Here is a 13,236-nt window from a genome sequence, read left to right as displayed (position 1 = left end):
ACTGATCCTATGAGCTGCAGCTTGTCAGTACTATAGCACCACTGAACCTATGAGCTGCAGCTTGTCAGTACTATAGCACCACTGAACCTATGTGCTGCTGCTTGTCAGTACTATAGCACCACTGAATCTATGAGCTGCAGCTTGTCAGTACTATAGCACCACTGATCCATGGTTATGAACTGCTGCTTGTCAGTACTATAGCACCACTGAACCTATGAGCTGCAGCTTGTCAGTACTATAGCACCACTGAACCTATGAGCTGCTGCTTGTCAGTACTATAGCACCACTGAACCTATGAGCTGCAGCTTGTCAGTACTATAGCACCACTGATCCATGGTTATGAGCTGCAGCTTGTCAGTACTATAGCACCACTGAACCTATGAGCTGCTGCTTGTCAGTACTATAGCACCACTGAACCATGGTGATGAGCTGCAGCTTGTCAGTACTATAGCTCCACTGAATCTATGAGCTGCAGCTTGTCAGTACTATAGCTCCACTGAACCTATAAGCTGCAGCTTGTCAGTACTATAGCTCCACTGAATCTATGAGCTGCAGCTTGTCAGTACTATAGCTCCACTGATCCTATGAGCTGCAGCTTGTCAGTACTATAGCACCACTGATCCTATGAGCTGCAGCTTGTCAGTACTATAGCTCCACTGAATCTATGAGCTGCAGCTTGTCAGTACTATAGCACCACTGAATCTATGAGCTGCAGCTTGTCAGTACTATAGCACCACTGATCCATGGTTATGAGCTGCAGCTTGTCAGTACTATAGCACCACTGAATCTATGAGCTGCTGCTTGTCAGTACTGTAGCACCACTGAACCTATGAGCTGCTGCTTGTCAGTACTATAGCACCACTGAACCTATGAGCTGCTGCTTGTCAGTACTATAGCACCACTGAGTCTATGAGCTGCTACTTGTCAGTACTATAGCACCACTGAGTCTATGAGCTGCTGCTTGTCAGTACTATAGCACCACTGAATCTATGAGCTGCAGCTTGTCAGTACTATAGCACCACTGATCCATGGTTATGATCTGCTGCTTGTCAGTACTATAGCTCCACTGAATCTATGAGCTGCAGCTTGTCAGTACTATAGCTCCACTGAATCTATGAGCTGCAGCTTGTCAGTACTATAGCACCACTGAGTCTATGAGCTGCAGCTTGTCAGTACTTTAGCTCCACTGAACCTATGAGCTGCAGCTTGTCAGTACTATAGCTCCACTGAATCTATGAGCTACAGCTTGTCAGTACTATAGCACCACTGAATCTATGAGCTGCAGCTTGTCAGTACTATAGCACCACTGATCCATGGTTATGAGCTGCAGCTTGTCAGTACTATAGCACCACTGAATCTATGAGCTGCTGCTTGTCAGTACTGTAGCACCACTGAACCTATGAGCTGCTGCTTGTCAGTACTATAGCACCACTGAACCTATGAGCTGCTGCTTGTCAGTACTGTAGCACCACTGAACCTATGAGCTGCTGCTTGTCAGTACTATAGCACCACTGAACCATGGTGATGAGCTGCTGCTTGTCAGTACTATAGCACCACTGAATCTATGAGCTGCAGCTTGTCAGTACTATAGCACCACTGAACCATGGTGATGAGCTGCTGCTTGTCAGTACTATAGCACCACTGATCCTATGAGCTGCAGCTTGTCAGTACTATAGCACCACTGAACCTATGAGCTGCAGCTTGTCAGTACTATAGCACCACTGATCCATGGTTATGAGCTGCAGCTTGTCAGTACTATAGCACCACTGAACCTATGAGCTGCTGCTTGTCAGTACTATAACACCACTGATCCATGGTTATGAGCTGCAGCTTGTCAGTACTATAGCACCACTGATCCATGGTTATGAGCTGCAGCTTGTCAGTACTATAGCACCACTGAACCTATGAGCTGCAGCTTGTCAGTACTATAGCACCACTGAACCATGGTGATGAGCTGCTGCTTGTCAGTACTATAGCACCACTGATCCTATGAGCTGCAGCTTGTCAGTACTATAGCACCACTGATCCTATGAGCTGCAGCTTGTCAGTACTGTAGCACCACTGAATCTATGAGCTGCAGCTTGTCAGTACTATAGCTCCACTGAATCTATGAGCTGCAGCTTGTCAGTACTATAGCACCACTGAACCTATGAGCTGCAGCTTGTCAGTACTATAGCACCACTGAATCTATGGTTATGAGCTGCAGCTTGTCAGTACTATAGCACCACTGATCCATGGTTATGAGCTGCACCTTTGAGCTGCAGCTTGTCAGCTGACAAGTCCTTATGGTTTTAATAGATTTGGAAACAGAAATCTAAAAACACGGCGCGTTTTGAGAGGCATCGGTCGAAGCGGTGGTGGTGTTAGTATAGATTAGGATTTTGGTGGTAACTTTAATATTGCACTGAAAGTAGCACTATGAGAACCCTTGCCAGCTAATGAGGAAGATTCATTGATTAGCTTTAAGTAGCATGATGTATAATTCATGCATCTTGAAATAAGGAGGTGTAATCAAGGCCCTACTACATAAACTTCAGTCTTATCTAACTTTGCTGTTTGAAGTACAGGCACCTGAGTTGCCTAACCCGTTCACATGATTGGTTAACTCTTCAGGTTCCTAGGGTCTCCACCGACCTAGGCAGATCTGCTTTTAGTTTTAATGCACCGTATTGCTGGAACAAAATAAGTTTCATCTGGATGTTCTTGTGCCGTTCTGGCAATGTAAACTATTGATTGGGGACTTACTTGTGGAGAAATGTAACCGACTGATTTGTGGTGATTTCGTATAAGGAAATCAGTCAATTAAAGGTGCGGCCATGGGAGGTCATAGGCCCACCCACTTGAGAGACCTGCCCACCAACTGGGGAGCAAGGCCCAGCCAATCAGAATACAGACATAAATACTCCTCAGTTTCATCAGCTGTCCGGGTGGCTGGTCTCAGACGATCCTGCAGGTGAAGAAGCCGGATGTGGAGGTCCTGGACTGGCGTTTTTACTTGTGGTCTGCGGTTGTGAGGCCGGCTGGACGTAATTCTCTAAAAGGATGTTGGAGGTGTCTTATGGTAGAGAACATTAAATTCTCTGGCAACAGCTTCGGTGGACATTCCTTCAGTCAGCATGCCAATTGCACGCTCCCTCAACTTGAGACAAATTGCACATTTTAAAGGGGCCTTTTATTGTCCGCAGCACAAGGTTCACCTGTGTAATGATCATGCTGTTTAATCAGCTTCTTGATATGCCACACCTGTCAGGTGGCTGGATTATCTTGGCAAAGGAGAAATGCTCACTAACAGGGATGTAAACTAATTTGTGCCCAAAATTTGAGAGAAATACGTTTTTTGTGCATATTGAACATTTCTGGGAGTTTTTATTTTGTAAAAGAGACCTATGTCACTATGTCTTCCCTGTTCAAATAAAGGTTAAATAAAACTAAAATAATCAGATCTTACACACCGTATTTAATGTCATGCATTCCATTGTAGTTTCAAAGAGTCCTCTACTAGGAGCAGGTACTGTATTTTGAACCAGCTCTATGATCATTAAACTTGGTGTCCTAAAATGTTTGTTTACTACGGTCTTTAAATATTTAACGTTTATTCAGTACAAATAAAATGTTACACATCACAGCACACTTTATGAAGAACAATGATATACTAATGTTGTTTCTTGTTTCTATTTCTCTCTTTCTCTCGGTGTCTGTGTCTCTGTGTCTGTCTGTCTCTTTCTCTGTGTGTGTGTATCTCTCTCTCTTCCCTCTCTCTCTCTCTCCACTCTCTCTCTGTATCAATCAGATCCGTTTTGATGGCTGGCACGAGAAGTTTGACTTCTGGGTGGACTCTGACCTGCCGGACCTTCACCCTGTGGGCTGGTGTGCCCGGACAGGTCACCCCCTGGAACCCCCCCTCTGTGAGTTCACAACCCCTTTGTGTGTGTGTGTGCACGTCAGTGCATGCATGAGCTTGTGTTTTTCTCTGTGTGTGTGTGTGTCTCTCTGTGTGTGTGTGTGTCTCTGTGTGTGCACACATCTACGAGTGTGTGCTCTTCACTAACCGTTCCAACACCCTCACCTACACACAAACCAGTAGACTCCATTCCTCTCAAGGGCCATTCCATAGCCCATGTATTGATCCTGTCCCTTTCAGAGGTCAATCTCACTGACATTAGAGCACAGCTGATAGAATGGTGCAAAGTATTTTCTATGGCACAGGGATTTGTAGTGCGCTCTAAATCTTCATATACAGCCCAAAAACAAACCTGTATTCATTTCCAAGTAGTCCTTCGTTGTGATTGACAGGTTGCCACAGTGCATGAAATGTCTTGACCTTGAAAATGTCTTGACCTTCGAAGAATGCCATCTGTTTTTCTCTTTCAACGTTGGCCGTGATTAGTTTTTCTTGACGTTTTACCGCTGACCAATTTTGTTTTTAGGGGTAAAATATAAATGGCTGCTTAGAAATTTAAATAATAAATAATAAATAAATAAATAATAATAAATGAAAGTTTAGAAATAATCTTATTCCAAGTGGAGGACTCGTCTCCTTCAGAGACTGTAACAAATCACTTCAGTTCCCCCTTTTGGTAAACACGTCTGGGACGACCAATGAAATGTGTCTGGTGTGCATGAGTATGTCGGGGAGAAAAAAGTTGTTTCATCTTGGCAACAGCAATACAGGTCATAAACCTGACTTGAATACCATAGATCTTATTTTGGTTTGTCGTAGAAGTTTGGTGGGTGATGTATTATGGCAAAATACATTTTGGATGTCGCTCTAGAGGTCTTAATCTCTTCATTTTGGAAATCTTCCACATAAGCAAAGCCTTAAGGGCTTTGTATTGGTCTACCCCAGTTAACCCTCTAAGGCCTTTTCCATTCATTGTAATTCAATTTTAGTTACTCATCACGCATGGGTTAGATGTATATATGTATACCACTGACTGCAGTTGTTGACACACGTTAACCTACTACTTGCCTATTGGCTAAATCAAACAATGAAACTGTATTATGAAGCCAAGATCAATGATAGAAAGAATTATGGAAAAAAAACTTTGAAGTACTTTTTAATGAAATTATGGGCAGAAAGACACATTTAAACTCCATCTTTCATTGAATCAGATGGCTTATTCATCACAAAACCATTTGATGTTGCAAATTATTTTAATGATTACTTCATTGGCAAAATGGGCAAACTTAGGCAGGAAATGCCAACAATGAACAGTGAGCCATTGTATTCATGCATAAAAAAAATAATGATGGAGAAAAAAAAGCATTGTAAGTTAGAATTTTGTAAAGTTGGTGTGGGAGAGGTGGAATGATTATTGTTATTGATCAATAATGACAAACCTCCTGGCATTGACAACTTAGATGGAAAGCTACTGAAGATGGTAGCTGACTCTAAAGCCAAAGCAAACTGTTGGATATAATGGTGTTTTACCAAATACAATGCTATTTCTCTGTAAACAAATTGACAACAGACTTTCAGCATGCTTATAGAGAAGGGCAGTCAATATGTACTGCACAGACACAAATGACTGATGATTGGTTGAAAGAAATTGTTAATAAGAAGATTGTGGGAGCGGTACTGTTAGATTTCAGTGCAGCCTTTGATATTATTGACCATAACCTGTTGTTGAAAAAACTTATGTGTTATGGCTTTTCAACTTCTGCCATATCGTGGATTCAGAGCTATCTATCTATCTAATATAACTCAAAGGGTTTTCTTTAATGGAAGCTTCTCTAATGTCAATCATGTAAAGTGTGGTGTACTGCAGGGTAGCGCTCTCATCCCTCTTTTCTATTTTTACCAATGACAGGCCACTGGCATTAAACAAAGCCTGTGTGTCCATGTATGCTGATGATTCAAACATATACCTGTCAGCATCCACAGCTAATGAAGTCACTGAAAGCCTTGACAAGGAGTTGCAGTCAGTTTTGGAATGGGTGGCCAGTAATAAACTGGTCCTGAACATCTCTAAAACTAAGAGCATTGTATTTGGTACAAATCATTCCCTAAATGCTATACCTCAGCTGAATCTGGTAATGAATGGGGTTGCTGTTGAACAAGATGAGACTAAATTACTTGGTGATTTGTAAACTGTCATGGTCAAAACGTATAGATTCAATGGTTGTAAAGATGGGGAGAGGTCTGTCCGAAGAAAAGAGATGTTCTGCTTTTTTGGCACCACACTCCACTAAGCAAGTCCTGCAGGCTCTAGTTTTGTCTTATCTTGATTATTGTCAAGTCATGTGGTCAAGTGCTGCAAAGAAAGACCTAGTGAAGCTGGAGCTGGCCCAGAACAGTACGGCACATCTTGCTCTTCATTGTAATCACTTCTTCTTTAATATAAGAAACATGACATGTGTTAAATTCCAACTTACGCACAGATCTGACATTTTCACACTTACCCAACCAGACATACCACCAGGGGTCTTTTCACAGTCCCCAAATCCAGAACAAATTCAAGAAAGCGTACAGTATTGTATAGAGCCATTATTGCATCAAACTCCCTTCCATTTCATATTGCTCAAATGAACAGCAGACCTGGTTTCAAAAAACAGATAAAGCAACACCTCACGACGCCTCTCCCCTATTTGACCGAGATAGTTTGTGTGTATGTCTTGATATTTAGGCTATGTGTGCCGTTTTTTAAATGTACACTATGTCGTTCTGTCCTTGAGCTGTTCTTGTTTATTAATGTTGTCATGTTCTGTGTGGACCCTAGAAAGAGTAGCTGCTGCTTTTACAACAGCTAATGGGGATCCTAAGAAAACACCAAACACCCCCAAAAAATGGAGCATTATCCTCAAATGAAGCAAGGCTTGTGATTGTTGGTTTTGTTTTCGTCCCCATGCAGCACACGCAGGATCTTCTGACCTTAAGAGCTCGGTGACCCAGGGAGTGTGTCCCACCCCGGGCTGCAGGGGCGTGGGCCACATCAAAGGGGCCAAATACACAGGACACCACAGGTAAGGCAACCGTTGATGACACCACTGTCTGACACGGTCCAGTAACAACCTCAATCTCCAAAGTACTTGATGGAGATCTGAAAGGATTGAACAATGTGTTATTAGCTCCACCTTGCTCTCTGAAAGCAGGGTTCTACACTGACTTTTTACACTGGTGGCATTGGTGTTACCAACTTCAGTTTCAGTTTGTGGCACCAGCACATGATTTGGTCGCCTAAAATATATATTTTTTAATAATTGATAATGGCCTTGCCTATGTCCTGTAATGTGCCTGCATTTCATGAAGAAACAGGCAAATAATAACTAGCCATCTTTTAAATTAGCATGCCCTTGTGTTCTTACATTGATTTAGATATAGTTACTGGAACAGCAAAGAAAATAGACTGTTAAAATAATACCAAAACGATATCACGGGGGAGAAGGACTGATTTCCCCCAGTTTAAGGTTTTCGCTCTCAATCACTTTTTTTTATAGAAAAACAAACTAAATTTGATGTTTTAAGTCCACAATAAAGCTTATTTACAGTTGTAAATATGTCCGTATATATTATTGTCCCATTCACTCCTCTTGACCTGCACTGGAGCTCGTACCTTAAGAATTTCACTGTACTCCGCAACTACATCTGTGACCCTGACTAATAACTCTAAACTAAACCACGTCAGGGGACCATTTTCTTGGGGCTGGGATAAATTTGAGTGTTGCGATGGTGTTCTTCGGCTTGCAAGCATCCCCCTTTTTCCTCCTATCATAATGGTCATTATGGCCAAACAGTTCTATTTTTGTTTCATCAGACCAGAGGACATTTCTCCAAAAAGTACGATCTTTGTCCCCATGCGCAAACCGTAGTCTATCTTTTTTATGGAGGTTTTAGAGCAGTGGCTTCTTCCTTGCTGAGCGGCCTTTCAGGTTATATTGATATAGGACTCGTTTTACTGTTGATAGAGATACTTTTGTACCTGTTTCCTCCAGCATCTTCACAAGGTCCTTTGCTGTTGTTCTGGGATTGATTTGCACTTTTCGCACCAAAGTACGTTCATCTTTAGGAGATAGAATGTGTCTCCTTCCTAAGCGATATGACGGCTACGTGGTCCCATGGTATTTATACTTACGTACTATTGTTTGTACAGATGAACGTGGTACCTTCAGGCGTTTGGAAATTGCTCCCAAGGATGAACCAGACTTGTGGAGGTCTACAATTGTTTTTCTGAGGTCTTGGCAGATTTCTTTAGATTTTCACATGATGTCAAGCAAAGAGGCACTGAGTTTGAAGGTAGGCCATGTAATGCATCCACAGGTACACCTCCAATTGAGCACTTGATTTGCTTTCTGGGACCGCCGGGAAGGTGGGTTTGTACCTTCAGAATGGGAACAATTCATCTACTTAGCAAGCAGGGCAGCTGAAACGGGTGCACCTACCACCAGCAGCACGAGATGAATAAAATAAAATAGGAACGCAAGGCTTTATAGTTGTTGTTTTTTTACAGAAATGTGCGATCAACCGGTTGATGACCACTGGCCAAGATTGAAAATAGCATTATTACAATATTTTTTCACTGGCCTAAGCTGCCCACTGACGGGGATGATTGACTGGCCCAGAGTTTCCCAAAACCTCTCCTGTCTGAGTCCTGACACACACCGACAGGGGCATTCCTGGGCCGTATTTGCCTCTTCAGAAAGTTGGTTTATTTTGGTTAATTACATTTTACTGCTTAAATAAATCATGATGGTAAAAATTTTAAATAATGCTATTGTGAACCAGAAATGCAACTGTTTTGGTTGCAGTATCGAACCCCTGATAGGCTTGGAAGGACGTTCAGCATATTGCTTATACCTATCAAATCCTTTCTGGTAATAGCTAAGGATGGTTTGGGCCAGACCTATGCCCAGCTTGGCTTTCCTGATAGAATGTCACCATTGTTTAGGGGCATCACTTATTTTTGCTCAATTTGCTGTTTGTTCCATTGATCCAGATTAGGAAGGGATAATACCTCAAATGAAGGTATTATCCACCAGCAGCTGGGGTTGGCAAGGTGAGACTTGGACGCCGTTGTCATTGGGTAATAGATAAGCTACCGGTTGGTTGGCTCCATGCAACAACAGTGAGGTTGGAGGAATGCCTCCACAAAGGGGAGAAAGAGGGCTGATGAAGCCTGATGAAGCCAACCCTGTAGCCTTCCCTCCTCGCTGTCTCTCTCGCTGTCTCTCTCCCTGAGCATCTGTCTGAGGATTCCTCTCCACCCTGTAGCCTTCCCTCCTCGCTGTCTCTCTCGCTGTCTCTCTCCCTGAGCATCTGTCTGAGGATTCCTCTCCACCCTGTAGCCTTCCCTCCTCGCTGTCTCTCTCGCTGTCTCTCTCGCTGTCTCTCTCGCTGTCTCTCTCGCTGTCTCTCTCGCTGTCTCTCTCGCTGTCTCTCTCCCTGAGCATCTGTCTGAGGATTCCTCTCCACCCTGTAGCCTACCCTCCTCGCTGTCTCTCTCGCTGTCTCTCTCCCTGAGCATCTGTCTGAGGATTCCTCTCCACCCTGTAGCCTTCCCTCCTCGCTGTCTCTCTCGCTGTCTCTCTCCCTGAGCATCTGTCTGAGGATTCCTCTCCACCCTGTAGCCTTCCCTCCTCGCTGTCTCTCTCGCTGTCTCTCTCCCTGAGCATCTGTCTGAGGATTCCTCTCCACCCTGTAGCCTTCCCTCCTCGCTGTCTCTCTCTGTGTCTCTCTCCCTGAGCATCTCTCTCTTTCTCTCTCGCTGTCTTTCTCTCTCGATCTCATTCTCTTTATTTCTTTCTCTCGCACTCTTTCTTTTTCTTTCTCTCTCTCGCGCGCTCTCTCTCTCCCCCTTGAGCATCTGTCTGAGGATTCAACTCGCCCTCTGCTATTTTTGTACCACACCTTTTCCAAGGATGTAATCAACGCTGAATGTAATGAGACCATGCATATTCTTCTCTCCCCGGTGCTCTCCACTAGTGGGATCCTCCTGAAAGACCAATGATTACAATGGCTCCTGACCGACTCCTCATCCGCAGTACCATTCTACGTATAAGCCCTGCTGCTGCAGATTTTTTTTAATCCACCACGTTTTAGTGAACCTGTCTCGAACCCGACCTCATTAGCAACTCATTTGCATTCCATATATGCATGCATTAAAATGAAGTAGAAATGTAATCGCTTCTTTTGTTATGACAGACTTAAATATGTTTCTCTCAAAGGTTGAGGTTCTCTTCAGAGTAGTTTTCTCCCTATTGTCTTCATGATAAAAAAAAAAAAGTAAACAAGACACTCACTCCCATAGAAGTGTATTCCGTCATTTATGCAGTATATGGAAGCTACTGTATTTAATACCCCAGCACAGCAGTACGCTCAAGCAGCCTTAATCATTTTGATGAAAAGTGTTATTTTTCTTTCCCGAGCCGTTATCGGTGAAGAGGTAATGTTATCCTGGTGTGAAGTTTGGTATTAGCTCGGAGATTACGTGATGAGGTAGTCGGAGTTCATGTACTGTTTGAGCGAGCAGTTATGCAATCGCATTACCCCACGTGAATATTTATAAAATGGTGCATTTACTTGGAAGAAAAAAATTATAATAATAAAACTTGTATGCGTTGAGGGACCTTTGAGCGTTTTATACATTATATTGGTTATTTAACATTTTGACCTTAGTCAGCTCATGACCCCGCACAAAAACCAGTCATGTCGATTTTCCATCGAGATCACCTTGAGATAACGTGATTGGGAAGGGCCCGCTTTAGCTCTTTCCTGAATTTCAGAACAATCCAGCACGACCCTTTCCTCAAATTGATGTTATCTCTTATCTGCATTGGAGGAAAGGACACAGAGTATGGTGACAGACCCTTCTCCTCAAAGCTCACTACTGCTGCTGCAGTCTATTTCTGAGCTCCTCCTGCTTCAGTTGCTAGTGGTTCTGCTGTCCCATCATGCATCATTCCAATTTAATGAACACAAGCATTGTGGATTTCCACAGCGGGAGTCAACATAAATTGTCTCGTCCCGGGCTTAAAGTCTCCAGTCTGCAGAAGGCTCAGTTCCAATACCCTTATCAAAAATTTACATAACTGTGTTTCTCCTTGGTCCGCGCTACGGTTTAGTTGGTCCCAAGGCGGAAGAGGGGGAGAGTTGTGTGTGAAGTTATGGCAGCAGATACCTGTGTGTGTGTGTGAGGAGAAACACATTGTGTTAGCAGCTCAGCAGTAAACACATAATAACTTGATTAATTACTATATCTGTAAGTACGTAAATAACAAAAACAGATTTGGTTGTTGTGTATCTTTCTCGGTCCAACATTTTTTTGATTTACCCCAGTGTCCTTACAACAGAGTGCTTTCTCTCGCTCGCAAGTCTGCTTATCTACTCCTGTTTCCAGTGGAATTTCGTCAAATTCATGGCCAGACTTGAGATGCGTAAAGGGAGCTTATGGATTGTCGTGGAGCGTGAAGACTGTGTGATGGTGTTAGAGGAACTCCTCTTTTTCTTCTGACCTCTCACTCCTATGCTCTGAAACTAGCTGTATGTACCAGTGTTTCCTCTACCATTTTATATAGGCGGTACGGCCGACCACTTAGCTCTGTTGGCCCCCTAGCTGACAGAGGTTGGCCACTTGGTTGACAGTTGTCATGTCAAAGCATGCCTGGATGTTGCTTTGGGGATGCCCTGCCTTGAAAATAATAATGCAGGGAAACAAACGAGAGCAGTTGGCCCTCACCCCAGTGACTTGCTTCAGTTGCTTGCTGTGACACTTATGGTGACCCCTCTTCCACTCATTACTGTACTTTGGCGGTCACGGTTGGCCAGCTTTTCAGCCATCAGAATGTGAGAGTTGTCAGCTGTATCTGTAAATCTATACTCTCCCACTGTTAGCCAAGGCCTTAAAGGGATACTTCAGGATTTTGGCAATGAGGCCCCTTGTCTACTTCCCCAGAGATTAACTCATGGATGTCATATGTCTCTGCCTGCAGTTTGGAGGTTGTTTACTAGCGTTAGCGCAATTGCTAACTATTGCCAGCAGATACCATAGACTTTCAGTCATTGCACTAACGCTAGTTAGCATTGGCTCGCGAAACTACCTCTAACTTTCTTCATTCTGGACGAAGAGACATAAAAATGCCCAAATCCCGAGTATCCCTTTAAAAGATAAGTACAGCCTCAACTTGAAAGAATTCTGCAGACTGGGCTGCAGGTCCCCTCAAGTCTGTGTGGAAAGGTAAGAGTGTGCTACACAAGGGTGTGCTACTCTGTTTATAAAGGGCAGTATATTTGAGGTATTACTCAGTCTTTCATCACCAATGTTCTCTTAGTCAGTCATGGGGTCCGTGTGTGTGTGTGTGTTACGAGAACAGCGTCACCTTCCCAGGCAGCCAGCCAGATGGAGTTCCATCCCCAGATGTGAATACGTTAAGTCCCCCCAAAATAAAGAGTGTCTCAGTTCTCTCCTGTCAATGACACAGTATCAAGCTAATTAGTATCAGAACCCTCAGGGTGGCTTTTCCAAAAATCCTGAGCTATTAGACAAATATCAATGGAAAAACATTGAAGAGCTTTGCGCTCTCTCTCTCTCTCTCTCTCTCTGTCTCTCTCTGTCTCTCTCTGTCTCTCTCTCTCTTTATCTTTCACTCCATGTAATACTTCATTTGCTGCATTCGCTAATTTCTTCATGTTTTTTGGCCTCTTCATTGTGGTTTGTAATGTATTTTCCATGTTTATTTCAAGGTTTGTCTTCTTGCTGTTTTGTGGAACGTTGTTGCCGCTTGAGTCACGGTCTAAAGTGGAATTCACTGAACTAAAATAAGTATGGGAGGGAGGGGAGAGGAAGAGGGGGGAGCAGGAGGGAGAGGAAGAGAGCGGGGAAAGGAGTTGAATCCTCAGACAGACAGAGCTAGCCTCTGAATTTCTAAAGTAGTGATTTGCTGCAGAAAATGTGCTCTAGCTCAGTGAAGCCTAGAGATTCATATAATTAAATACTTTGAACAGCCACACAATAGCAATATGTCTCTACTCTTTACTGTTTCTGGTGGCCTGGAACTCAGCACCACACACTGAGCAGTTTTTACACTGGCTTTCTCCACATTGTAATTTTGAAGGGCTGGTTTGACTAATACGCTGTGACAGACTGGGCCAAACGTGTCCTGCTGCTGCATCCTGGGCTGGCCGACTGAGAAGTGCATGAGCTTGACGCCCTTTTCTCATTCGCTCTTTCGCTTCCTGGCTCAATCTTTCTGTCTACTTTTCTCTCTGTCTCTGTCTGTCTCTCTCTGTCTCTCTCTCTCTCA

At 43.5% G+C, this 13,236-nt stretch overlaps 1 protein-coding gene across 5 annotated transcripts in view; it reads left to right on the top strand.

Annotated features, from left to right (window-relative positions):
• LOC139583361 (lethal(3)malignant brain tumor-like protein 4) overlaps window positions 1–13,236 on the top strand; it is a 151,697-nt gene that overhangs the window by 67,929 nt on the left and 70,532 nt on the right. For all 5 annotated transcript variants that reach the window (XM_071414349.1, XM_071414348.1, XM_071414347.1 and 2 more), the window contains exons 13-14: window positions 3,791–3,905; window positions 6,852–6,963. In XM_071414349.1, coding sequence (XP_071270450.1) covers window positions 3,791–3,905; window positions 6,852–6,963 — 227 coding nt within the window. The remainder of the gene's footprint in view (window positions 1–3,790; window positions 3,906–6,851; window positions 6,964–13,236) is intronic.

This window comes from Salvelinus alpinus, chromosome 8, assembly GCF_045679555.1.
Source record: "Salvelinus alpinus chromosome 8, SLU_Salpinus.1, whole genome shotgun sequence".
Lineage (NCBI taxonomy): Eukaryota > Metazoa > Chordata > Actinopteri > Salmoniformes > Salmonidae > Salvelinus > Salvelinus alpinus.
The sequence above is the reverse complement of the archived record's forward strand: the minus strand, read 5'-3'. Positions and strand labels throughout refer to the sequence as shown.